The following is a 23,274-nucleotide window of genomic DNA, read 5'->3' on the forward strand; positions in this document are numbered from 1 at the left end:
GAGGAAACGGGAGCACCCCGAGAAAACCCATGCACACGGTGTTTGTCCACCACAAAGTTCACTTGGTAGGGGCTGGGATCGAACCCGGGACCCCAAGCACCAGAGGTGAACGCTCTACCACTGAGCCACCGTGGCCCCAAAGATAGATTTGATTAGCTGCCCATTTTTGAAATCAAAAGAAGGTGTTACATTACAAAGTACACGACTTTTGCAAAATCCAGTGTATTCATTGTGAGTACCATCAGCTAATGTGATGTAATAAAAATGTTTAAATTGTAGACAGTAGTAACTTCAATGCGTAATTCGTTTTTTTTAAATTTTATTTTGATGAAGACTTATTTAAGGATAATATATTTGTACCGCGTAAAAAGTGAACATAAATCAAGAATTATAATGTAATGTATTTCAGAGGTAATAATATTTGTAATATCCTATGTCTCTTTTTAAGTACGCACATACAAAAAACAGAAACGAAAGCAACAAGCATACTAGAAGGTTGAACTTGACACTTTGTAACGTCATTAGCACATGGCCAATAAGAATGCTACTTCAGCCATGTATTGCATGAACCTTTTGGGATCGGCGAAAATGCCTCTCGGGTTTGTATATGTTGGCAGTGTTTCCAGATTGGGTTACAAGTAGCTGATTGGGCGATTTTTAAGTGTTCTCGCTACCAAAATATCAAATTGGGCGACACGCTACTTTTTGGGCTACTTTCAGTAATCTGCAGTCACAAATCTTAAGAATATAGCCTTATGTAACTTTCTTATTTTCACACATAAGATCACAAATTGTTAGTTTTACATGTTTATGTACCTAGGTACTTATATACAATTAAAGGTTTGATTAGAATGTCGATACCAGACCACATCTCTTTTTGGTACTTTTTAATGGCAAGATCTGACAACATTATATTTTGATGAGTTTACGCTGTTCCAATATCACTGACGCTGTTCCTGTGTAAACGTGAAAATCGCAAATTTTATGGTCTTAGTCTATTATCCTTGTTAACATAAGGAGTAAGTAGAGTTACAATAAAAACTTCCAAAACTCATTGATCCCAGATAAAGAATTTAGCACTTGAATTAAAGAAGTGAGGAATAACAGTGAAGCGACATAATGTTACCTTTGTAAAGTTTATTTCAGTTTACTAGTTAAGCAAACATATCAGCTAGAAAATCAGAGAGTTACTCATTTTATTTTAACATCCTCTACCCAGTTCATTACACATTGCAGTTCTACTACTCCCGAGGAAGTATGGAGTTTGCATTAAAACACAACCGCTGATAACCCAGATATCTGACAAAATTCCAACTCTATGTATTCCAAATCGATAAGGATATGTATGATTCGTAAAAGTCTATACCTAGAAATTAATTCATTTTTACATTTGGGCTACAAATAGTTCAAATCCGCTACCTTTGGAGCATGACCTTGCTACTTTTTAATATCCGGACCTGGCAACAGTGTTTTTTTTTTTTTTTTTTTTTGTTTTTATGTTGTAAACGGTGCTGTATGTGGCGTAGTGATGGGCACTATCGAATACTTTTTCCTATCGAATGATCATTCGATAGTTGTTTTGAACTATCGATAGTTTTTATTCGATAGTCCGATAGTTTTTTCATTCATTCAAATATCGTGTTCCTAACGTGCTTCTCTGCTAACTAAACATTCATTCGATAGTCTGACTGACAAATGTACACTGGACTAGACTCCCTGAAGTCTCTAGGGAGAGGTCCACAGATTTAACAAGGCGGTTAAGGAGGGAAGAGCGTTGTTTATAAGCAAAAGCAGAAGCGCGGTACCGCGTCGTTCGAATGAAAGGTCAGCGACTAAAGAAATTCGTTTCTCCTTTGCAGTGTTTATAACATTTTTCCCTCAGCTACTATTCAACCCAATCTCCGGTTTATTTTATTTTATTTTTTATTTTATGATGTTCATGCTATTATATCAAACATATTATTGATAACAGTAAAAGTAAAACAAAAAATACATTTCGAGAATGCAAAATTGGTTGGCGATTTTTTTTTCTCTGAAGTACTCTTTACTAAGGAAAACCAGGAAAAACGTCACTCAGGATGGCTGGCCAGAAAAAGATCTTACATCTTTTCGACCGAGTAACTCCAACGGGAATCGAACCGGGGACCGCTCGCACCAAAGGCGAGATCGTTAGCGACTAAACCACGCAGGGCCACGTGGTAGAATTGAAATAAGGATTGCAATCTCCTTAATTGTTGGGACTGCAACAGTATTTGTGTATAGAGAAGACATAACGCGATAAAGAATATCTATTTTTTAAAATTGTTATTATTTTCCCTTTTTGTTATATTTGTCTACTCAGATAGCTTATAATGCTTCGCCTATTTCGGCGAAACTGTCTTCAACATTAGGAGGGGGATGGCTACGATCATTCCTTTTTTCTATGTATGTTTAAAATATTTACGATATAAAGTTGAAAAACAATACTGTAGAGCAGTAGTTCTCAAAATGGGGTTCGCGGACCCTTGGGGGTCCGTGGAATCTAGCCAGGGGGTCCGTGACTCCTAAAAATTGAAATGTGTTGTAATAAAATGGAACTCACACCTATTAGGCAAGAAATATTTTTTCGGTTACTAAAGCAGTTACTAAAAAGAAAGCAATTAGAAATTACACCGTGTGTAAATTTAAATGTTTTCCTACTTTACTAAATTTCTCCCTGAGGCTAGTCAACCGTTATATAGGACTACTTTGAATTATTGGGGGGGTGACATGTCCCCTTCATTCCCCCAGAATTTGCGCCAGTGCCTAAGAATACTAATATGATGACTGTGTATGCAGTCAGAAAGTGTCCTCAAGCCACTGATATCATAATGTAACTTGCACTTACTAACCTTCCCCTTATCTCATAATGCTATGCAAAAAAAAAAAAAAAAAATCTACCTCGTTAGAGGCATAACTGTTGAGCATTTAAATTAGATTTCATTTCTACTTTAAAATCCCTAAGAAACCTATTTTAAACATCACTAAGTTAAGAACCTATAAATATTTTCAGTCCAATTGTGAAATTATAATATTGCCAGAAGAAAGAAAGATTAGTATTTTCAAAATTTTAATTACGGTAAGTAAAATCACAAGATTTTCCTCTTCGCAGCATATACTACATATATTTTATCATAACTGGTGCGCGCTTGAAAATTGCTGAGATTGGCTGACAGTTGTCCACGTAGGGTAAATTAACTCTCTTCTTAGATCGGGACATTTCTTTTCGGGATGCACTACCCCTCGAAATGGAACTTATAGGGGAATTATACCCTCCCCTATCTCCCCTGGTGAGACGGTAACGTTGCAAACTGAGCATATGTATGCAGTCACTTCTTTCCTCAATTCCCCATTGCCTGCCATTGGCTGAAATTCATTCGATAGTTTTTAACAGCCTACTATTGGTTGAAATTCATTCGGTAGCGAAAAACTAGTAGTGATATTAAGCCTTCTTCAGGGCCTCATAGCAAGACACTACGGCTCCTGAAGTCTTAATATAACTATCGATAGTACCAAACATTTCAACAGGCTGGAATTTACTCGCTGCTGTCCAAAAACATTCATTCATGTGGCGCGTTCTACTAGGCTCGGAAGAGGGCGTAATAACACTTCTGGTTTCTCCCTTTCAACATGCAGCAAGGCGACAGGGCCGCCTAACGGTAAACTATCGATAGTCTGGTCTGGAGAACGAAAGCAGTCTGTCAGGTGGTTAAGCTCAAGTGCTGGCGTGTTTGCCCCTACAAAGAAAAAAAAATCATTCGATAGTCTGCCGGGCCTATCGAATACATTCGATAGTACAAAACTATCGAATAATTCGATAGTATTCATTCGATAGTGCCCATCACTAATGTGGCGGCGGGTGGACTATTTTGCGGAGAGGTACTCTGGTTTTACTGTACGGAACGGATCCATAGGCTGTAAAATGTACAGAAAAATTTGGGTAAGTCTTTAATTTGCCCATATTATATCAAGAACAGAACCCAACCAACACATGTAGTGCTTCTAACCCGTTCCTACCAGTACTACTATTACTACTAACGAAGCATCCTGAGATGCAATTCTCATTTTGATAATATTATATTTTAAATCTAAATGGGTAATAGTATACATGAGAACCCTCTGTCTTCCGTGCGCGAGAATACTTCATATTATATATTTATACGTTACCAAATTAAATCACTGCGTTGTCTTCATTATATGTGCTTAACATTCTATTTTTAATTTCTAGAATAAATTTTGTTGATTTCGATTCGAAAAATGTTAAATATTTTTAAATTTATATCATGATGCAAACCAAAATCCTTGTTGCATATAATGTAATGCGCTATAGCATATAAAGTACAAGGGCAAATAGGTACGTTCTTTTTTATTTTCGTATCAGTGGATAAGTAAATTAAAGTGGGTTTGTTACCCCCTTTCTAAGTTTGTAGATACTCAATGGATAATCCCTAAAAGTATGAGCGTCCAGCTTCTTCTGGAACTCAGACGGTCTTACATATACTATATCCTCAATAGTATACATGAGAACCCTCTGTCTTCCGTGCGCGAGGATACTTCATATTATATATTTATACGTTACCAAATTAAATCACTGCGTTGTCTTCATTATATGTGCTTAACATTCTATTTTTAATTTCTAGAATAAATTTTGTTGATTTCGATTCGAAAAATGTTAAATATTTTTAAATTTATATCATGATGCAAACCAAAATCCTTGTTGCATATAATGTAATGCGCTATAGCATATAAAGTACAAGGGCAAATAGGTACGTTCTTTTTTATTTTCGTATCAGTGGATAAGTAAATTAAAGTGGGTTTGTTACCCCCTTTCTAAGTTTGTAGATACTCAATGGATAATCCCTAAAAGTATGAGCGTCCAGCTTCTTCTGGAACTCAGACGGTCTTACATATACTATATCCTCTAAATGTATTTACAGCTACAAAAATTCACTTATTCAATATTTGATTCTTCCCCAGCGAGCGAAATTCGAGTCAGAGACGACGAGAACATGCATTACTAACGGTTACTCGATGTGTATTGATACACAACTCTGTCTACAGAATTTCTAAATAACTATACAAACTGGTTCGTTTTCATAATTTATAAATTAGTATTTTGCTACTTTCTAGTCCAAATAGAAATGGGAATTTAAAAACCATAATATTAATTAGTTATATAAAGTACAATCAACGAATTTTATTCTTTTAACTTCCAAATTATTTAAAACGTAAATCGTAATAAATGAAAATAAATTCCCTCCCGTGTTTTATATACCAGGGAAAACACCCGGAAATATTCCCATTGCCCATCACTAGCTAGTGATGGGCAGTGGGAATATTTCCGGTGGGAACGGTTTTTTTTCCCTAGCCATAAATTCCAGAGAAGGAATCTATTTCCATTTATTTACTTTATCTTCCAAATTATAGGAACTATTTGGCTAATTACTTCATTTTAATATATTATGACTTACTTCTAGGTCTTAAGGAATTTGGAGGTTAAAAGATTTACAATTCTTTGACAGTACTTTATATAACTAATAATATGATTTTTTAAAAGTTCTATTTCCATTTGCGCTAAAAAGTAGAGTAATTGTTCAATAGTGGGGGCCAAAACTAACAAAAAGTAGGATGATTTGCGGAAGAAATGGGTTGATAGTGGTGTTCAAGTAGTCAAAAAAGTATCGAAGACTTTTTTTTTTTAAGGACAGAAGGGATTTGTAGAAACCGTAAAGGTAAGTGGAAGTGATTTATGTGAGAAAAGAAAGTGAATTGTTGGTAACAAACATAGAAAACAACGTGCCCTGCTGGGCTCTAACCCGCCTTCTCTCGTTTACGCTCGCTCGGCATTGCTGTCTGAATTTAATGTTGGTAACGTAATTTAACGTATGAAACCATAAAACAACAACATCGGAATAGAATATCGCAAAAAGTAGGTGCAAAATCTGACCCGCGAAAGCTAAACAATCGCCAAAAGTAGCAAAGCACTAATTTACAAATGATGGAAAGAAACCATTTTGTAAAGTAGTGTAGAATTATGTAGAAATAGATATCAAGTACTATTAATAAACCCTGAACCACCGTTAGTAATAGACGTCAAGTTGTCTCCCCCCTCTGACTCGAATTTCTGAAGAAGTACTCGAGCTTCTTTTACATGTGAATTAACGCATCAAATATCTGAAATGGGCAGGAAGAAAAATCGTGTGTGGCAATGTTACATGCAAAATTTTAAAGACAGGAAAGTATCTTGCAAATATTGTGAACATATATATTTATGCGAAAATGTTGACAAAATGGTGGGGCATGAGTGTTCTTGCAGTTACCCAACCTAATTTGTTTATAACAATTAAGGATTTAATATGTTTATAATATCAGTAGCAGAACTTTAGAAAATCCACTAACACGTAAATTTAAACTGTTTAGCGGTTTAAAAGTATGTGGGCTTACTATACCATTTTTGAAACATATTTACTTTCATAGAACATAATGTAAGTAAATATCAATTTTGCGTACTCTCTAAATATGATAAAATATTAATAAAATAACATAACATAGTTCAGAATATACATTCTAAAGACTCCTCTGGGGATAACGGTAATAATATATTTTTATAAAAAACGAATTTAACTTTGAAATCACAATATAGTAATAGAATGTAATTTTCTTTGTGATTATACATAAATTCCCGGAAAATTCCCATTTTTTGGGAATATTCCCGAAAAATGTCTTCCCGGGAATTTACCCATCACTAGTATTGGTGTTTCCGGACCTCTGTTAATTAGGATTTTTTTTCTTTACGTGTGAATACATGTACCAAGCGTTGTTGCAGAATTTTTGTAACATCGTAAAGATTGTAAATAATCTTCTTAAATTAGAGAATTAATAGTACACAGTAACAAAGCACAGTGTACTTTAATCAACATTCTGTATATAGGCCATTCCTTACACTGGCAACCTTACGAGTTTTTCGACAGTCCTAGTATCTTGTGGCAGTTACATAACTAGATTTCTTTATAACACAAGTACTTAATGTGTTTACAATATCAGTGGTAGGGTCAAGTTTAGAAAATTCACTAACATGTAAATTTAAACTGCTTAGCGGTGTAAAAGTTTGTGGACTTTCTATACCAAATGTCCCGAACATATTTATTCGCATAAAAAAATATTTGTAAATATACATTTATGCGTACTCTAAATATAATTAAATAACACAATATCGTTCAGAATATACGTTTTAAAAAATCTTCTGGAGATAACAGACACAAATATACTCTGATAAAAAAAACTAATATTTTTTAGAAATCATACTATAGCAATAGAATGCAATTTTCTTCTTGTCTGTACATACTTTCTGGAATATTTCCATTTTCTGAAATCTTCCTGGGAAGATATATTTCCGGGAATTTGCGCATTACTACTATACCCCTACCCTTACTATTACTATTTGTACTGTTTATCCGTATAGTAAAACTGCATATCTAATAACGTAACTTAATTTAGTCCAACCAAATGTAACTGAATGCAGTACAATTCGGTCAATTTTTACGATTTTGAAGTTGGTCCGGCGATACAGCTGTAATGTCTAATTTTGCATCTGTGACCTGTATGATGTATCTCTGAGCCCTTATTTTTTAACCGTCAGTGTGTTTGTAGAAAATATCTCAACGTGAGTGTATAAAATTTTGAATTCACAATATGGCATCGTAAATTTATACATGTTTATAGATCAACTTAGGGGTTAACTTTGCAATGCCTGTACCAACTTGTATACTCACTCAGAAAAAAAACAACCTGAAAATGAGTCAAAACTACCCTAAGGTTAAGCTAACCTGTTCCTATCTCTATATTACACTAGTATACTGAAGTGGTCCTATTTGTCGATGCGTAGGTGGGTCGAGTATATTAGTTTACTCTGAGTTAGTATTTCACGTAAAAATTTCGTACTTCTTACGGTTCTTATTGTCCTCCAGAATTTTTCGCTCTTATCACAAAATTCTACTTAGCATAGATAGAATTTACGGGATCCACCAGAAATAATTTGGTGGACTTTTACTATACGAATCGAGAGATTCTAAGATGTGCGGAAACATTTGGCCAAGTCTTAAATTTGCTAATTTTATGTCTAGAACAGAAACCATCCAATACCTACGCGGCTTCTAACCCGTTCCTACTACTACTCCTACTGCTACAACTACTTGTACTGTGGATCTGTATAGTAAAACTGCACGAATAATTGTTTAAAACATAAATTCTTTCATGATTTGTGTGTAAATACTGGGTACAATAGAAAATATCTACAATAAAAAAGAAACCAGTTTGTGTTACCAAACAACACGAATGCCTTGTGATTCAAGCATTGCGAATCTCGTGCTCTGGTGTGTCATTAAATCAGCCTATTAATTGCATATCTTGTTAAAGATTCCTCCTGGGGTCCCCTCATTCCTACAATCAATCACTCGCAAAGAATTTTCATAAATCCAAAGGGAATAATACGCTGCTGCTAGTTCTGTCGTACAGTATGCAAAATTAGATCAAATCTATTGATGCGTGTGAAATGCCCCTGCAGCAAAAAGATTACCGGCTGGCACGTTCACTAAATTCCTTTTCCAAATTTATGAGAATGATATTGCGAGGTATATTTTCTCGCCATTTTTGTGCTAGGATGAGATAAAATCGGTATCAGACAAGAACACCGACAGAATAGTAAGGACGATTTCCTCTTCATCCAGTAACATTCCGATCTATGAAATCCAGGATATAATTTAAGATTGCTAACTTCGTACAATTACGAAGGAAAACAAAATATATCTTGATTGGAAACATGTCTTTATGTGAGCACAGTCTCAGTATATTCGGCCACTCCGTACGCATACGTCTTTAATACTCGCTGTTAATATGTCATTGGAAAATTAGTTGTAGTAATGACGAGTTGAGAAGTTTTCTGTCTAAGATTGAAAGAAACACTGTGAAAGCACCTGTAACCCTACTTCAGTCCGATCGGAAAAACCTCCTGCGGGAGTTTTGTAGCTCCGGAAGGAAAGATTCACTGTCGTAGAAAAAGGAACTTGAGACGAAGATTATCAGGCAACTATGATATAATGTACTAACACTCATGTCTGGGTCAAACCAATATTTGTAAAAGGAGGAAATAATATATGATTGTGTGCTTGTAAGGTAGGGAGAAACGTGCAGATTTTCTTTAGGCCCACTACTCGAAATAATTGGCGAAAAAATATAATTGTTTTACTAATTTTCTTCTTATTGAGCCCTGAAGGATGTGCGGTTGTCAACATGAAAATATGTCGTTTGGCCTAGATAAAGTTCTATGGGACCACCAGAAGTAATTGTTAAAAAATTAGAGTTCTTTTACGATTTGCGTATAAATACAGCTTTTGGATATATAATGTAACAACTACAGCGGAAAAAATCACCAAGCTGTGCTATGCAGCCATTACAAACTACAAATGCTCTTTACCCGAGTCATAGCAAGGCGTGTGCGGGACTGTGTGAAAAGGAAGCCTCGAAAAAAGTAATAATGTATAAGAAAATAATAATGATATGGAAGAAATAACCTATAGGCCTATGATATTTCGTATGCAAGTAGAAGAAAGTAATACGTTTTCCTTTGACAAGGGGTAAAATTTAAAAATCTTATATTGGTGAGTATTTCGATATTTATGTATTTTTAGCATTTAGGTATATCCTTGTAAGAAGTAGCAAAATTTCTGATATTTTAAAGTAGTGCTGTCAGTACTTTTTACATCCCTAGTGTGATCACAAACAATTCCAAACACTAACTCAATTTCACCTGAAGCGGCAACTACCGTTGTCTTCTTCCTTTATTGTCCACTGCCCTCACCTGTTTTTGTTAGGCCACTGTCATAAGGACCTCAGTTTCTAAAGTTTAACATGCAATAAAATAAATGAATATGATACTAGTCTCGCCAAGTAAACTGCACAGAAATTATTTATGATGTAGTTTTTCCTAAGACTGAAGTAGATATTCTTCGAACAAAAAATGACCTATCAGACACCATCGGCTACACGCACATCTTTTTCAAACAGCAGACAGACCGACGTCTATTACTAAACTTGTTTCAAGGTGTATTTATGGTACTTCATTTCTATTTCTACAGAATGTCTATATTACTTTACAAAGTGGTTTCTTTTCATCACTTGGAAGTTAGTACTTTACTTCTTTCTAGTGCAAATGAAAATCTAACTTAAAAAATCATCTATCTATTAAAATGCTAAAACAGGAATTAAAAGCGCTTGCGCTCCAATCCATAACTTTTGCTTTCAAATCTTTCATTTACGGTTATATGAGATTTCACGTTTAACAGAGACAAACATCTTATATTTGTGTACTTTAAGTAAATAAGTTAAGAAGATCTTTTTCATATAGTTTATGATATAAAATTATTGCAAAAACCTTTGTATTTTAATAAGCCTTCTCTAACATAAATGCACGTGAATTGTGCTTCCATCTTCGAGTTCTTTTAAACTATATGTTATGGACAGTTATGTTTGTGGCCAATCCTTTCGACTATGAGACCTCGGAAACTACAGACTCTCACTAATCGATTGGAAATTTTGCGTAGATTGTCTAGTTCTAATTGAATATTAAAAAAAACAGAATATTAAAAAAAAAATATTTTTTTTACATTTTTAGGATACATTGTAAACGTTGAAATTTAAAAAAAACAAGCATCATATCCTAAGCGTTATACATTCCAACGCCATACACTTGCATATAGGGCTTGCATATGTCTCAAGCGTTCGTTTCATGGATAACCATTTCTCCCGAGCTCCTCCGTGGCTAAGCGGTTAGCGTACGCGTCTTTGGCGTGGGTGGCTCGGGTTCGATTCCCGGCGGGAGCTAATATGGTTCGGATTCCACGTTAATCAGTAGGTCCACGTCTCATATAGCTTCGCTGCTGAACGAGACGTTAAACTCAAAATCAACTCAACCATTTCTCCAATCTAAGATGAATATTTTTCGATTGTTTTGCCCAATGAACACCATATATAGCTGGCATTATAATTAATTGTGTATGTAATGTATTTGCATATTACATACTGCGCAAAATTATACACTCCAACCGGAAGTAGGCTCAAATCTTGCAAACGGTGAGATATATAGAAAAAAAATCGATAAAATCTCCTTTCTATGTTATGCCTTGCCGATTTTTGTTCAAGACTTCATTCACTTGTGTCTGTAAAAGGACATGCACAGATGTTGTGAGGAACAAGGATTTATGCTCGTATGCGAATGATGCACTGTGTAGGAAGCGCAGGTTCAACTAGTATTATTAATTAATTATATAAAGTAGAGTCAACGAATTTTAATCTTTCAATCTCCAAATAATTTAAAACCTAGAAGTAAATGATAATAAATCAAAGTAATTAGTTATATTGTTCTTATAATTTGGAAAATAAAGTAAAGAAAAAGATAAATTTCACCCAGGTCCCAGCAATTTACCTAGCTATATGCCAGGAGAAAAAAAACCGGGAATATCCTCATTTTTTATTTTCCGTCCACTGGGAATAATCCCACTGGCTACTGGTACTAGTGCCACTTTGCCCTCACCTAAGCTAACCATATTCAGTCTAACCAAACATCTTGAGGTCATTCCGTATTTTTCTTTACCAAATTGTGTGCATAGTCTCAACATAAGGCATAGTTAGGCGCAGTGACATAATAGCTTTAGATTATCTCGATTTTTCAGATAAGCTAAAATTTGTATAGCATTGCTGTCATGTTTAATTTTAAAAATATAAGCTAGTAATATAGTAGAAAATATTTTAGTTTTTGGTTTTCTGTGCTCATGCAACAGTTATCTACGTTGAGTATTGGTAACTATATTGTATGTAAAGAAAAGAGAAAAAAGCAAGTATCGTATCTCGATAAAATATAATAATGTATTAGAAAAGTATAATGATATGGAAGAAAGAAGATAGATGCCTATAATATCTCGTATGTAAGTAGAAAAAAATAATAGGTTTTTCTTTGACATGGGGTAAAATTTAAAAAAATCGTATATTGGTGAGTATTTCTATATTTCTGTATAGTTCTGTATTTTCGGCTTTTAGGTCTATCAATATTTTGGTATAAGTGGTAGTAAAATTTCGGATATTTTAAAGTACTCCTTTCAGTACTTTTTCTATCCCTAGTGTGATTTTAAACAATTGAATCCACTACTTAAATTTCACCTGAAGCTCCAGTTACCGTTGTCTTCTTCCGGCCCGCTCATAAATTTTGTTAAAGCGAATAATATTTTTCTTATTAGTTTCAGATCTATTGGTTTTTCTCGAACATTAACTCCTGAAGGTTTCAAATCTCCGACGTGAACAGTTTTGTATGATCAAAATGGCTTCACATTATTTAAACTTAGCCTATAATAAAACTGAAATAAAAACAGAAAACGATCCTATTAAAGTTGAAATGAAAACAGAAAATGAGTCATTTGAAGAATGTGATTATAAGCTATGTGCTAGTAACACTAATGACCATAAAGACCCTCTTGCAGTACATGTGGAATATAAGAAACGAGAAAGTGCAACAGAAGGAGAGAACATCGATTTACAAAGGAATGAAGATGAAACAATATCAGATTGGAAACTAACTTCGAAAGCTATATGTTTGGTGAAGCGTTTACCAACGGCTGGTGCATTTTTAAATGGCGAACATTTTCGCAGTAACATCAGGCCAATATCTTCCGATCTTACAAACATCACAGAAGGGTCAAGCAGTCACATGTTTGCCACTATCGGAGACAAGGACGATGACGAAGAGGATGTTCAAGAAAAAGATAATCGAGAAGTTGGTAGCAATGCACAGACCCTGAGGTACGTTTTAATGGATTTATTTCATCTGGGATATGTTTTGTATAAATATTTCTTTTCAACACTTGCGATACTTAGTTAAGTATATATTTTTCCTTTATTTTAAATTATATGATTGGAATCTCAAACATTTGAACACATAAATAATGCAACCTAATGCGTAGCGTTGTAAAAGATAAACAGTTCGGTACTGAGATAATTGCGCAAAGGTATTATGTATATTGCTAGAAACCTCCTTGCACCAGAATTGAATATCAGTATTAAATACTTATACGGTTCTGCGTAATGTCAATATTTCGTAATACGTTTCCTATTACAGGGAAGAGTATCTTGCCGAATTATTTATATCTTTCCCCTCTCACTCAAAAAGTTTTCATGATATAAAAATGATACTTTAATATTCATTTATATATCGGTTTTGAAGCTGTAACATTATTTTATATACAAAACACCTTAATTTTTAAAAATACTAAATGTGGATCACACGTAGGAATTATCGAGTTTTTTTCTTTTATATATATATATACAAGATCCTTACACGAATTATCGAGTTTTATATATGACATTACAGAATCCTTTCACTTATTGCGATTAATATTGGTGTATCATAAATGAACTCGTACTAGGCCAACCATAAATTCAAATTTTCCTCTTTTACAAGTAGCTTATTTTATTATATGGCTTATTAACTTAACTTGTAAAAGTTCGTTTCTTACAAGGTTATATCTTGAGATGGAGTGTCTCATAATATGCACTTGTACCGTCCGCAAAGCTAATAGATAAAAAGCTTTTTTCTTGCCACTTTTGTATGACATTTGCAGGTAAAATAATAAGTTCTGTTAAAAAAAACGCTTTCGTTTGTTCTTTAAACACTGACCATGTTACAAGGTCAAGGTTGCCTACTGGAAGAGTCATCACTTCCGGCCGGCATTGGGGCTACTGGTTCTGTCCCAAATCACGATGGTTCCTTCGGTTTCTTGGAGTTCTGACGTGTTCTCACTGTCCTCTTTGCACTATTGTTATACGTTTCATCTTCTCCTTTAGCCAGCGTTCATAAACATGGGATGTTTAAACTTAAACCATTCTACAAATAAATGTTGACAGTTAAGTAGCCCAAGGTAAGAGAATCTAAGAAAATTAAAATTCAATTGAAATCGATAGGATTTGGTAACATTACAAAGAGAAGGAAGTTATGAATTCTTAACTACTCTCTTTCGATTTTTTCAAGCGAATACATTACTTCGATACTTCATTTTGCTTAGGTATTGACAGCAATACCTATTCTAAAACGAGATGTTATCAGGTTACAACTTTAGGGTTTTTTCTTTGTATTTCATGATAATTAGTCACATAACCGTTAATGGTAATTAGTCATAGTCAGAAATATTGAAACTGGTGCTTTGTAATTGTTTAATGAAATAGTAAGTAAGCACTCTATTAATATAACGTGTGCTTTTGTACGTTTATTAAATAAGTAAGCATTCAATTATTTTAATGATTGTGAGTAAGAAGTTGATTACCTCGAAATTTTAAGCTTCAAGTAGACTTTTTTTGATAGAAAGTGCGAGATAAAAAAGAGAATGAAGAAGAACGAAAATATTTAAAACTTTTAGTAACAGACTGACTTATGTAGGAAGTGACTTCATTTTACCCTCTCTGAAACTTTGGTTCTGCGTGCACTTTTTACTCTTGCTTTTAGGCAAGCTATAGTCAATATTCAACCTGCATATATCATAATGGCGTGATGTACAGTTACTGTAGAGGAAAGGCTCGTTTTAGAATTAGCCATAAAGATTCACATTCTGGATGTCGACGTTCTTTCTGTTTTCTTCCCTCTCACCACGTAAACTTTATTTCAATCATGTATTACATTTAAATAAATACACAGAAATGTTAATATATAATGCTCATTTTCGGCAAAAGTTTCTTAGACGCCGAACATAATAGATGAAGGTTGACCACAGTGGTTGCTAAGAGTGGTAGATCATAGTATTTACTAAGGTTAATGTACATATTTGGCTTAGTGGATCGTGGTGTGAAGTAGTGAGTGTTTCATGGATGAAGTTTTTATTGACTCATGCTTTTCGGATACACACATCACCTTTTTAAATCTGAAATATATTTGACAATTTTCTAATATTTTTTTTTGTCCGATTAAAGTGTTCAATAGAAGAACAATATTAAGATTACACGTTACACTAGTGATGAGTAATGTATAATGTTAACTTTCTTACCGATATTTCGGATGGAAATCTCGAACTCCTTGCATTGGGATGTTTAAGCTCTTCTCTAAAGGTTTTGGTTATTAGCATTTTATTGATAGTATTTCGGTGGATTCACTAATAACTAATTAAACGTGTAATCCACCTATATTTAACACAATATTACCCTATGCGTTCCAGCCCTGATCATTCATTACTACTAAGAATAGATAGAAAACTTCTCGACTGGAACGCTTACAATTAAGTATTAAGTATTCCATCTTCTAACAGTCCTACCGGTAACGAAATGTTTTTCTCTATTTTTCGAAGAAGTAAGAAGGAAAGTCTAACTAAACGAGTGGATGAAATAACAGGTGAAGTGGCCACACGTATTCAAGAGGTCAGAACATGTTTGGAGTATAGAACGTGAGTTAGTGAGAAATATAAGCAATGTGAATAAACAAGTATGTAAGGTAACCCAACAATTATCCCAACGTATAGATGAAACAAGTAAGCATTTCAATGATGTTAATACCTGTTTAACAAGGCAACTTGAACAACTAAAAGAGAGTATAGATGAAGATATCGATAAGATAAGGGAAACTAAACAATGACATGACAATTATGCAACAAGAAGTAACCCGAGTTGAAGCAGATCATGAAGTGCTATCACAAAAAGAATAGATGACCTTGTTATTTGTCAGGATAATATAAACGCGCGTACCTCTAGTAATCATGACAGTGAATTATGGCGAAGTGAACAGTGCAAATCGTGTTAAGATTGATGAACAACACTTTAGTTTTGATTATAGTAGAGTTGGCAAACGTAGCAATGACAGTGTAAGAATATTTTACGACTCTGATCAACGTGTGATAGCTTCAAAGAAGTCCGGTTGTGAAACCAGACCTTCACAAAGCAGTAATGCAGGGGAAGAACGATGCAGAGATCACTAGAAAAGAAAGAATGGACCCTACGCGTGGAAACACAGACTATATTTCTTGAGAAGAATGAAGTCTTCTTTTTAGCAAACGCATTTTTTAACATGGGTCGGAGTCGGACTGAGATTTTCCTTTTTCACTTATTAGATAGTCTATTGTTTCTTCCCCATTATTTGTATATGTACCATTTGTTCTTTTTAGCGTTGAGAGTGTGGTAGGTGTTTTACTTATAATTGTAAGGTTTACCCCAGGGATCTAGATTTAAATTAGTTTCAATGTGTTTTCCAGCTGTTTTTCTTTGATTCTATCATTTTATTTTAGTATTTTTTTAAACTCTATATTTATTTAATCTCTTTCGTCTTAAATTACTTTCTGTTATATGTTGATAAAGTTCCCTAGCTTTACGCGTTTTTCTTTTCATGTCTTCTATTTCACTGGTCCGGAAGGTTTCTGTTTTACTCTGTAATCGTTTGGTTGTCTTTTTTTCCTTTTGTTGAGTTTCTAATTGCTATTTTTTTCTATCTTCTATTTCTCTGCTAATTCATCCAAGTTGCTCTCTTCTTGTATCTGCGGTACATTTATCGGAAATGTATGGGTTTAGGACGCAACATCCACTTGAAAATCTAGTTTCCCTAGAATTCCTTCTGTGCTGGTAAAACTGTGGCCACTAAACTGTATTAGATGACGTGGTAGACGTCTGTATATAAGATAATAATTTTATATTATAGTACAAAACGATAATTTGGTATATAACTGAAAACTTTACAAATAGCCCGCTTTCAACCCTTAAAGCGTAGATCATTTGCCCACTGGTTTTTAGTAAAGATTTTATGTAGCAAATTTCACCATCCTGACATAATCCACTTGTCATATGTCCTACAATTTACATAAGTTTGACTACTCATAGGATCCTCATTGCAGTCCGAGGCAGTAGTAACTTCAGTACAAAATTTAATTTCAAACGATTGGCTCGTTTCCTGACCTAATGAAAGAAGCTGGATTTGAAATTTACGTACTGAGAAGTAACACACAGATCTTTTTCCTTTTCTTGGGAATACAGTATTTCTCAAAACACTAGTGCACGACGCAGATAATTTTGAATGATAAGCATGCGTAGTAAGCTATCTCTCTCTAAGAAGAGTGACTCGTGACATGATAATTTTGACGAACATTTCTAATTCTGTTCTTCTTATCATACCCATTTCAATGAAAGGAAGATGATAAAAACTGAGGTGAAGGTAGACAACCAAGATAGTAGAAAATTCATTTCAAAAAATTCAACCGCCTTCCCTTTATAATGTAAATTATAACACGTTTCTTTCATTTTTTAAATATACAGTGGGTATTTTATCTTGACACGTTCTTTACACTTTAAAGTAATAAACAATAAACACTGAACTTTTTCGCAATGCAAATAATACTCAAAAGACGTTTTTTGACATACCCTGTAATAGTAGTGTTGAAAACCAAGTATAGAATTTATTTTTCGTGCAATGTCGTCATGAGTATATTGCAAATTTAAATTCTATGTTCTAACCGGATTGTAGAATAGCAGAGTTGTTTTCCGGTGTGCCAGATAAAGACGTTACAGCTTAAAAACATATGAAATTCGAAATGCTTGTAACAGTAATAATACAAAGGAGACGAACGGGGCACTACATTTGCTCATTATCCTAGCGCCGAATTTTATATTCACAATTACATTTCTTATAAATAGGTGAAAAGTTACGAGGAATTGAAAACTCGACGTTTCTCAAAATGTTTTATTTCAAAAAATCACCTACAATTGTATCACATTTAACCACGTAGATATATTTCAATGGCCCTGAATATCGTAATGTGGATTAAAATTTTAATATATCAGAACAGTCAGAGAATAGTAAAATCAAACATATGAAAACATTCCGAGGATACAAGATTACCAGCAGTTTATGTTACAATGCGAAATTTTAAATTTGTTATAGCCTTCCTTTGTTTCCTTGTGATTATAGTAACTGTCTCTGGTAGTTGAAATTGCAACAAGTTCTCGCATTGACTAAGGTTTCTGTCACTTAAATTAACAATGTTATTTATAAATATATTGATTGACTTGCTACATCGATTTTCACCTATAAAATCATGTTCATTCCGTACTGTAATATATGCATTCTGGTGCGTACTTGAGTTAATCTGATTTCTAATTTTTAAATGTAAACACAATCGATTCTCGTCTGTGGAGAATATAAGTGCTACGGAAAACACTCGATTGTTGTAAATTCCATATATCTACGACATATAATGTAATAGTTCAATAGTATGAGATTTCAGTTCATCACGAAATATGTACGAGTGCTTGGGAATAGTGATAGGCAGTGGGAATATTCCCGAAGGGAAAGAAAACATAATATGTGAATAAATTCCCTGTTTTTTCCCTGGCATATAAATTTCCGGGAAGGGATTTATTTTCATTACTTTATCTTCCAAATTAGAACAACCATGTGTCAAATTACTTTATTTTCATTTATTATTATTCTAGGTTTTAAATAATTTCGAGATTTTGAAAAAAATTTTTGACAGTACTCTAAATAACTAATATATTTTAAGTACCATTTCTATTTGCACTAAAGAGTAGCAAAGTACTAATTTAGAAATGATGAAAAGGAACCAGTTTGTAAAGTAATGTATAAATTATGTAGAAACAGAGATGAAGTATAATTAATACACCCCGAAACATGGTTAGTAATAGTCGGTGTCTCCTCTCTCTGACTCGACTTCTCTTACATGTGAAATAACGCATAAAATTTTAAGAAATAGGTAGGAAGAAAGGTCGTGTGTTTCAATGTTAGGTGGTAAATTATAACACTAGGTCAGTATCTTGCAAATATTGTGAACATAAGAATGTATGCGCAACTAGTAAATTATTCATTCTAGCTTTCGAAAATTCAAGATTACTAATAAGACGCCAACTGGCCACGGCAGTATATATATATATATATATATATATATATATATATATATATATATATTTACATCAGCTAATGCTTCTGGCAACAAATACTATTCGAAGCTTTCTTGCACCCACTGGAAAACGTGAAGTATATTAATATTTATTTGCATATATTGTTATTGTAGACTGTTCCCATAATGCCCACCGACTTCGATTTTACAAAATTTGAGAAATAAATTTCACTTTTTATTTAGTGGTCAATTTGAAGGCATTTTGTTATACTACCATTAAGAAACCCATATACATCATATTACGAATCAATCATTATGGAACAATCTCATTTGTGACACGCTGCAGTGGTACCAATCTTTGAAAGTTTCATTTACAACTTTTTTCTTTTTTCTTTTTTAACTGATTTTGTGAGTAATGGTGCATTCAGTATAAAGGTACAACAAGATATTCTCTTTCTCTCTCTCTGTCCCTGTGTGTGTGTGTGTGTGTGTTTGTTTCTTTCTAGTTTCCGGCGTAAGCGTGTGGATACTACCAGATATACTTTCGTGTGTACAAATGCTAGTTTGTGTGTGTGTGGCGCGTATATATGAACTATTAATTGGGATCGCGTAGTGGAATTTATCAATATTAGTACGTACATACAAACGGCTGTTACTTCACACGATAACTTTGGACGAATGCGAATTTTTAAATTCTGCTTTTTGCAATAAATAAGTAGAGTGATTCCTCTCGAGGGAGTTCCCCTAAATGGTAGCCCCTACCATGTCCAATTAAATCACAAATTGCCGCAATCGTTTGTACATTCTTTGTACAGAAATGTACAGGCCAAACTTTCGTTTGTACACTATTAGGGGCGCCGCCAGAACGAAAACAAATTGGGGCTGTTTAACTGATACCCCCCCCCACCAACATGTTCTATTCAATCACTAATTATCGCAATCGTTTGTACTTCGTTTGTACAGAAATGTGCAGGCGAAATTTTCGTTTGTACACAATTAGGGGCGCCGCCAGAACAGAAAAAAATGGGGGCTGTCTAAGTGGTAGCCCCCCACCATGTCCAATTGAATCACAAATTGCCGCAATTGTTTGTACTTCGTTTGTACAGAAATGTGCAGGCGAAATGTATGTTCGCACGCAATTAGGGGCGCCGCCAGAACGAAAAAAATTGGGGGCTGTCTAAGTGGTAGCCCCCGACCATGTCCTATTCAATCACAAATTGTCGCAATCGTTTGTACTTCGTTTGTACAGAAATGTGCACCCGAAATTTTCGTTTGTACATAATTAAGGGCGCCGCCAGAACAGAAAAAATGGGGGCTGTCTAAGTTGTAGCCTCCCCCCCCCCCCCCAAAAAAAAACAATTCAATCACAAGTTGTCGCATTCGTTTGTGCATCGTTTGTACAGAAATGTGCAGGCGAAATGTTTGTTTGAACAAACTTAGGGGCGCCGCCAGAACGAAAACAAAGTGGGGAGCTGTCTGAGTGGTAGCTCCCCCCACGATGTCCAATTGAATCACAAAGTATCGCAATCGTTTGTACATTGTTTGTACAGAAATGTGCAGGCCAAATTTTCGTTTGTACACTATTAGGGGCGACGCCAGAACGAAAACAAATTGGGGGCTGTCTAGCTGGTAGCCTCCCACCAACATGTCCTATTCAATCACAAATTATAGCAATCGTTTGTACTTCGTTTGTACAGAAACGTGCAGGCGAAATTTTTGTTTGTACACAATTAGGGGCGCCGCCAGAACAGAAAAAAATGTGGGCTGTCTAAGTGGTAGCCCCCCCCACCATGTCGAATTGAATCACAAATTGTCACAATCGTTTGTACTTCGTTTGTACAGAAATGTGCAGGCAAAATGTATGTTCGTACAAAATTAGGGGCGCCGCTGGAACGAAAACAAAGTGGGGGACTGTCTAACTGGTAGCCCCGCACCAACATGTTCTATTCTATCACAAATTATCGCAATCGTTTCTACTTCGTGTGTACAGAAATGTGCAGGCAAAAGTTTCGTTTGTACACAATTAGGGGCGCCGCCAGAACAGAAGAAAGGGGGCTGTCTAAGTGGTAGCCACCCCACCATGTCCAATTCAATCACAAATTATCGCAATCGTTTGTACTTCGTTTGTACAGAAACGGGCAGGCGAAATGTTTGTTTGTTCACAATTAGGGGCGCCGCCAGAACGAAAACAAAGTGGTGGCTGTCTAAGTGGTAGCCCCCGACCATGTCCAATTCAATCAGAAATAGTCGCATTCGTTTGTACATCGTTTGTACATAAATGTGCAGGCGAAATGTTTGTTTGTACACAATTAGGGACGCCGCCAGAACGAAAACAAAGTAGGGTGCTTTCTAAGTAATACCTCCGCACCATGTCCAATTGAATCACAAATTGTCGGAATCGTTTGTACTTCGTTTGTACAGAAACGAGCAGGCGAAATGTTTGTTTGTACACAATTAGGGGCGCCGCCAGAACGAAAACTAAGTGGGGCTGTCTAAGTGGTAGCCCCCGACCATGTCCAATTCAATCACAAATTGTCGCAATCGTTTGTACGTCGTTTTTACAGAAATGTTCAGGCAAAATTTTCGTTTGTACACAATTAGGGGCGCCGCCAGAACGAAAACAAACTGGGGGCTCTCTAAGTGGTAGCTTCCCACCAACATGTCCAATTGAATCACAAATTTTCGTAATCGTTTGTACATCGTTTGTACAGAAATATGCATGCGTAATTTTCGTTTGTACACAATTAATGGCGCCGCCAGAACGAAAACAAAGTGGGGCTGTCTAATTGGTAGCCCCCACCATATCCAATTTAATAACAAAATATATCAATCGCTTGTACATCATTTGCACAGAAATGTGCAGGCGAAATTTTTGTTTGTACTCTATTAGGGGCGCCGCCAGAACGAAAACGATGTGAGGGTTTGTATAAATGGTAGAAGCATTAAAAAAATGTGTCACATTTATGGAGTATTTTTCTAACAGGACTTAGTTCACACTATTGTGTGGTTTGGTTTGTTCACACTATCGTGTGATTCACTATATTGATCTTATCCTAACGATGATGGAATTAATTTTTTTTTGTTTTTTTATATTTATATTTATACTTACAATGATTATTGCTGAGTTAGTTTTTCACTCCTCGGCTCTTATTATTAAACTTATTCATTATTTCTTACGTGAACTGAATCCTTATGAGAAAAATGTATTTTTTTCTTTCTATCTTGCGCAGAAACCGTTATTCTCATCTCGTACAGGAAATTGATAAGTGGAAGATATAACAAATTCACAAAGTAGACTCTTAAAGGGAAAATTAGAACACAGTATTTTGTTTTATTTGATCATCTTCATTAAACTCATTTTGCAGAAACTATAGAATGCATGGTGAAGTATTTTGGTGCATTCAGCATTCTGATTTACGAGTAGAGTTGCTAACTGGCTGGTATTTGCTGTAATTTTGATTAAGGCCGGTGACCGGTACAAACTTCTTATTAGCCCCCTTCTGACGGGCATTTTGCAATCTGCAATCCAGAATATAACATTGAACATCGAAATTTTTCAACAGTGCCTTTACAAACACAAATTTCCGTTGTATTATACATTATCGATATTTTTTTAACGTAAGGCAGTTTTATTTATTTAACATAACAAATTTGATAACACTTATATTTTATTGTAAAAGAATTTTATTCATTTATTGAGAGTAGAAAATGACTTTTTAAAGCAATTTCCTTTGTTTGAAGTGAAGTTTATAGAATAAATTTCATTTTATGAATCAACTATTGTTACATAAAGATTAATATCCAGTATTATTCATCTGTTTCGATAATTTTAAACAAGTGGCAATTGCTGGTAAATACAATAACGATCAATACAGTCTTCAGTTTCTCATTTGTACAGAGAATTTTGAGGGTGTGCCGGTAATTTTGTTTTCCTGAGTTGGCAACCTATTTACGAGGTTTTGTTTCAACTCTGCTACGTAGTGGCTCCGTACTGACACTCCGCATGCAAATAAGTATGTAAGGCTACCATACGCCCCGGTTTCTTAAAATTTGTCCCGGTGTGCAGAAATTTTCCTTCTTGTCCTGTTTTTTCTTTATTATTATTATTATTAATTACATATCAAAATTTCTGAAAAGATAATAAAATCGACTTATTCCTTTTGCTTTCAATTCCGACAATACTATAGGAACAATTGCATTCTAATCTTTATTATTATTGCAATCGTTGCTTCCCCGGATATAACACGCAATGTTTAAATCCTCCTAAGTAGCACTCTTATCACTAAAAGTAAGAATGTATACCCCGAGGTGGCAACAAATTCTTGTGACGTTGCAG

General features: G+C 34.7%; 1 protein-coding gene across 1 annotated transcript in view; it reads left to right on the plus strand.

The window, feature by feature from the left end:
• The first annotated feature begins 3,865 nt into the window (after nt 1-3,865).
• LOC145691102 (uncharacterized) overlaps nt 3,866-23,274 on the plus strand; it is a 31,747-nt gene continuing 12,338 nt past the window's right edge. Inside the window, exons 1-2 of the mRNA XM_081766790.1 lie at nt 3,866-3,958; nt 12,312-12,864. Of these exons, the coding sequence (XP_081622916.1) occupies nt 12,377-12,864 (488 nt within the window). The 5' untranslated portion in view covers nt 3,866-3,958; nt 12,312-12,376. The remainder of the gene's footprint in view (nt 3,959-12,311; nt 12,865-23,274) is intronic.

This window comes from Thermobia domestica, chromosome 7 (genome assembly GCF_964235325.1).
Source record: "Thermobia domestica chromosome 7, izTheDome1.hap1.1, whole genome shotgun sequence".
Taxonomy (NCBI): Eukaryota; Metazoa; Arthropoda; class Insecta; order Zygentoma; family Lepismatidae; genus Thermobia; species Thermobia domestica.